The sequence below is a fragment of the Herpailurus yagouaroundi genome, unplaced genomic scaffold (assembly GCF_014898765.1).
Source record: "Herpailurus yagouaroundi ecotype Mexico unplaced genomic scaffold, PumYag 162, whole genome shotgun sequence".
NCBI lineage: Eukaryota > Metazoa > Chordata > Mammalia > Carnivora > Felidae > Herpailurus > Herpailurus yagouaroundi.
In genome coordinates, this window is record NW_024412403.1 from 73,502,098 (window position 1) to 73,508,097 (window position 6,000).

The 6,000-nt window shown below is 36.0% G+C and overlaps 1 protein-coding gene across 23 annotated transcripts in view; it reads right to left on the reverse strand.

Moving 5' to 3' along the window:
• Positions 1 to 6,000, reverse strand: part of DLG1 (discs large MAGUK scaffold protein 1) — a 275,437-nt gene that overhangs the window by 155,937 nt on the left and 113,500 nt on the right. For all 23 annotated transcript variants that reach the window (XM_040484886.1, XM_040484885.1, XM_040484907.1 and 20 more), the window contains one exon: positions 87 to 251. In XM_040484886.1, the coding sequence (XP_040340820.1) occupies positions 87 to 251 (165 nt within the window). The remainder of the gene's footprint in view (positions 1 to 86; positions 252 to 6,000) is intronic.

The window sequence follows — 6,000 nt, forward strand, 5'->3', positions numbered from 1 at the left end:
AAAGAATAGTTCTTTCTGAGCATTAGCTATACAAGTAACAAAAGTAATATATAATTCATAGCAACAAAATAAAGTCATCATCTTACCTTTATTGGTGAAATATGAGAATGGGAAACAAATCCATGGACATTCTCAATTTCTGACAGGTTCTTCTCTGAGACATGAACTAATTCCGGACCTATCACCTCATTAGTGATTTGTGGGGATATGTGCTCTTGAGGAGGTGTATCTTCATCCTGATACCGGTATTTCTGTAAGAAAAATTATTAAATATGAAAAAGCCCTGAAAGGCAAAGTGAGTTCAATTTGAATCATGGTTTCATAACTAACCAAATACTCAAAAATATTTAACTGTATGAAAAGTGTACTGTATGGTTTAATGCAGAAAGTCTGAGAGAAACAGGCCTCCATTTTAAAGTCATTCCAAATTTTATTTTATTTATTTTTTTTTAAAGTCATTCCAAATTTTAATAAAATTATTTGATTAAAAATAATTCAGATTCTGGGAAGATGGGTGAATAGGAAGCACAAAGAATTTGTCTTTCCACTTAGACAACAATTACACATGCAGAAACTGTCTGATGTAACTATTCTGGAGCTCTGCAATCTGTTGAAGGCTTGCAACTACCAGGGGAAAACATGGGATGGTAAACTGTGATTAATTTAGGTCAAATTTACCACCTCAATTCATCACAGTACTGGAAGTTGCACCCAGAGCAATTAGGCAAGAAAAAAAAATAAAAGGCACCCAAATTGGAAAGGAAGAAGTAAAATGATCTCTGTCTGCAGATGATATAATGTTATATGTAGGAAACCCTAAAGACTCAGCAAAAAAGCTGTTAGAGCTAATGAATTCAGCAAAGTAGCTGGATACAAAGTCAACACAAAATTCAGTTGCGTTTCTATATATAATCTAAAAAGAAAATTACAAAAACAGTTCCATTTACAATAGCATCAAAAAGAATAAAATACTTGGGAATAAACTTTACTTGTACAATGAAAACTATAAAATACTGCTGAAAGAAATTAAAGATGACAGAAAAAAAATGGAAACACATCCTGTGTTTATAGATCGGAAGACTTAGTATTATTAAGATGTCAATATTACCCAAAGCAATTTACAATCTCTGTCAAAATCCCAATGACATTTTTTTGCAGAAAGAGAAAAACCCATTCTAAAATTCATGTGGAATCTCAAGGAACCTGAACTGCCAAAATAATCATGAAAAAGAATAAAGCTGGAGGACTCACACTTCCTCATTTCAAAACTTACTATGAAGCTACAGTATTCAAAACAGTTTGGTACTGGCATAAATACAAATGTACAGACCAATGGAACAGAATAAAAGTCCAGAAATAAACCTTCACATAAATGATCAAATTATTTTCAACAAGGGTGCCAAGACTATTCAATAGGGAAAAGACCATCTTTTCAACAAGCGGTACAAGCGGTAATTCCACTTCTAGAAACTAATCTTAGATATAACATCAGTGAATCACAAACATGTGCATTGTAAAATATATAAAAAATCCCTTTAACTATGAATTTGACTGCTGAAAGTTATTGCACAACCTCCAAGATCACCACTTTAAATAACATCCTTCTATGAAATGGTAATTACATGGAAAACAGATTCACATCAATATTTGCCAGTTCATTTAACATGATAGAAGAAATGTTTTTACATGTAAACCTCAAATTATTTTCAAAACCAGTGAAAAGAATTCTCTAACTTTATCCTGAGTAAGGCTGAAGCTATAAATATACTTTAACAAAGTTTAACATATTTTAATAGTGTTTAATTTTTTTTAACATTTATTTATTTTTGACAGAGAGAGAATGGGGGGGGGGGAAGGGCACAGAGAAAAGGAGACATAGAATCTGAAGCAGGTCCAGGCTCTCAGCTGTCAGTCAGCACAGAGCCCAATGCAGGGCTCGAACTCACAACCTGCAAGATCATGACCTGAGCCAAAGTCAGACGCTTAACTGACTGAGCACCCAGGCACCCCAACACAGTTTAAATGCTCAATTGGGCAGAAACAAAATCTAAGTACTTCTATATCTTAATAGGAGATATAATTATACGGAAAGAAACTTGATTATCATCTTCTCTTTTTTTTCCTTCTCCCCAGGCTCTCCCTCATAATCATCTTTTCATACTTTACGGGTACTCCAAAACTTAATATGTACTTGGGAGAGAGTACATGCAGAAAGATGTTCACTACAGTATAGTTTGGAATGAAGAAAAATTGGAAACAAGCTTCTTATCAATACAACAAAAGGTAAATAAATATTTGTACAGTCATTCTACAAAAATTATGTAGATATTAAAATGGGTAAAAATCTACTTATTTTAATAGGAAAAGCTGAAGACATGGATTAATGAATGAGAAAAGCATGTTTTAAGCTAACAAACACAGTATGAACATTTTAAAGCAAAGCAATTCTACACTTATGTATGTGTATGTATATATAATCATATGTATATGCATATGCAGTGTGTATATGTGTGTGTGTGTGTGTGTGTGTATATATCTTCGTGTGTATATGTCTCTGTGTGTATGTCTGTGAATGTGTGTATATACTGAGATGATACCATGCACATTTTCAGATCACAATGCTATGAAACTTGAAATCAACCACAGGAAAAAGTTTGGGAGACCTCCAAATACATGGAGGTTAAAGAACATCTTACTAAAGAATGAATGAGTCAACAGGCAATTAAAGAAGAAATTGAATAAAAAAAAAAAAACCCATACAGATCAATGAAACAAAGAGCTGGTTTTTCAAAAAAAATAAACAAAATTGATAACCCCCTAGCCAGACTTCTCAAAAAGAAAAGACAGAGGACCCAAATAGACAAAATCATGAATGAACATGGAATTATTACAACCAGTCCCTCAGAAATACAAGCAATTATCAGAGAATACTATGAAAAATTACATGCCAAAAAACAGGACAACCTGCAAGAAATGGACACTTTCCTAGACATGTACACACTATCAAAACTCAAAAGGGAAGAAACAGAAAATTTAAACAGACCTATCACTAGTGAAGAAATTGAATCAGTTACCAAAAATCTCCCAACAAACAAGAGTCCTAGACTGGATGGTTTCCCAGGGGAATTCTACCAGACATTTAAAGCAGAGTTAATACCTATCCTTCTCAAGCTGTTCCAAAAAATAGAAATGGAAGGAAAACTTCCTGACTTATTCTATGAAGCCAGCATTACCTTGATTCCCAAACCACACAGAGACCCCACAAAAAAAAAAAGAGAATTACAGGTCAATATCCCTGATGAACATGGGTGCAAAAATTCTCAACAAGATACTAGCAAACTGAATTCAAAAACATATTAAAATAATTATTCACCATGATCAAGTGGGATTCATTCCTGGGCTGTAGGGCTGGGTCGATATTCGCAAACCAATCAATGTGATACATCAATGTGAGGCTGAAGTTATAAATATACTTTAACAAAGTTAAAAGATCATATGATCATATGATCAAAAGATCGTATGACAGGATATGATCCCGTCAATAGATGTAGAAAAAGCATTTGACAAAATACAGCATCCCTTCTTAATAAAAACCCTCAAGAAAGTTGGGATAGAAGGAACACACTTAAACATCATAAAAGTCATATATGAAGAGCCCATAGCTAATATCATCCTCAATGGGGAAAAACTGAGAAGTTTCCCCCTGAGATCAGGAACACAACAGGGATTTCCACTCTCACCGCTGTTGTTTAACATAATGTTGTAAGTCCTAGCATCAGCAATCAGACAACAAAGTGAAATAAAGGCATCAAAATTGGCCAAGAAGTTAAACTTTCACTTTTTGCAGAAGACGTGATACTCTACACAGAAAACCCGAAAGATTCCACCAAAAGTCTGTTAGAACTGATACAAGAATTCAGCAAAGTCGCAGGGTACAAAATCAAGGTACAGAAATCGGTTGCATTTCTATACATCAATAATGAAGCAAAAGAAAGAGAAATCAAGAAATTGATCCCATTTATAATTGCACCAAGAACCTTAAAATACCTAGGAATAAGCCTAACCAAAGATATAAAAGATCTGTATGCTGAAAACTATAGAAAACTTATGAAGGAAATTGAAGAAGACACAAAGAAACAGAAAAACATTCCATGCTCACAGATTGGAAGAATAAATATTGTTAAAATGTCAATACTACCCGAAACAATCTACACATTCAATGCAATCCCAATCAAAATTGCACCAGCATTCTTCTCCAAGCTAGAACAAACAATCCTAAAATTTGTATGGAACCACAAAAGACCTCAAATAGCCAAAGTAATATTGAAAAAGAAAACCAAAGCGGGAGGCATCACAATCCTAGACTTTAGCTTCTACTACAAAGCTGTAATAATCAAGACAGCATGGTATTGGCACAAAAACAGACACATAGACCAACGGAATAGAGAACTCAGAATTGGACCCACAAATGTATGGCCAACTAATCTCTGACAAAGCAGGAAAGAGTATCCAATGGAAAAAAGACCGTCTCTTTAGCAAATGATACTGGGAGAAATGGACAGCAACATGCAGAAGAATGAAACTAGACCACTTTCTTATATCACACACAAAAATAAAATGGATGAAAGACCTAAACGTGAGACAGGAAACCATCAAAACCCTAGAGGAGAAATCAGGCAACAATCTCTTTGACCCCAGCCACAGCAATTTCTTGCTCGACACATCTCCAACGGCAAGGGAATTAAAAGCAAAAATGAACTACTGGGATCTCATCAAAATAAAAAGCTTCTGCACTGCAAAGGAAACAATCAACAAAACTAAAAGGCAACCAACAGAATGGGAGATATTTGCAAATGACATATTGGATAAAGGGTTAGTATCCAAAAATCTATAAAGAACTTATCAAACCCAACACCCAAAAAATAAATAATCCAGTGAAGAAATGGGCAGAGACATGAATAGACACTTTTCCAAAGAAGACATCCAGATGGCCAACAGACATGTGAAAAGATGCTCAACATCACTCACTATCAGGGAAGTACAAATCAAAACCACACTGAGATACCACCTCACACCAGTCAGAGTGGCTAAAGTTAACAACTTAGGAAACAATAGATGCTGGCGAGGATGTGGAGACACAGGAACCCTCTTGCACTGTTGGTGGCAATGCAAGCTGGTTACAGCTGCTCTGGAAAACATTGTGGAGGTTCCTCAAAAAATTAAAAATAGAACTACCCTATGACCCAGCAACAGCACTACTAGGAATTTATCCAAGCATACAGGAGTGCTGATTCATAGGGCATATGTACACCAATGTTTATAGCAGCTCTTTCAATAATAGCCAAATTATGGAAAGAGTCTAAATGTCCATCAACTGACGAATGGATAAAGAAGATGTGGTTGATATATACAATGGAATACTACTTGGCAATGAGAAAGAATGACATCATGCCATTTGCAGCAATGTGTATAGAACTGGAAGGGATTATGCTAAGTAAAATAAGTCAGTCAGAGAAAGACAGGTATCATATGTTTTCACTCATATGTGGATCTTGAGAAACTTAACAGAAGACCATGGGGGAAGGGAAGGGTTTGAAAAAAAACACAGTTACAAACAGAGAAGGAGGGAGGCAAACCATAGGAGACTCTTAAATACAGAGAACAAACTGAGGGTGGATGGGGAGGTGGGGGAGAGAGGAAAACTCATGGAACCATTCAATGTGGTCCCCTGGCTTCTGTATTTCCTGCAAAGTGGCAGCTAAATGCAATAAGCTGATTAGTCTCATGTGTAATCCTTTTGGCAAGAATACAGTTGGTACTGTGTCCTCTTATTAAGAAGCACAGAGGGGCACCTGGGTGGCTCAGTTGGTTGAGCGTCCGACTTCAGCTCAGGTCACGATCTCGCGGTCCGTGAGTTCGAGCCCCGCGTCGGGCTCTGGGCTGATGGCTCAGAGCCTGGAGCCTGCTTCCGATTCTGTGACTCCCTCTCTCTCTGAGCCT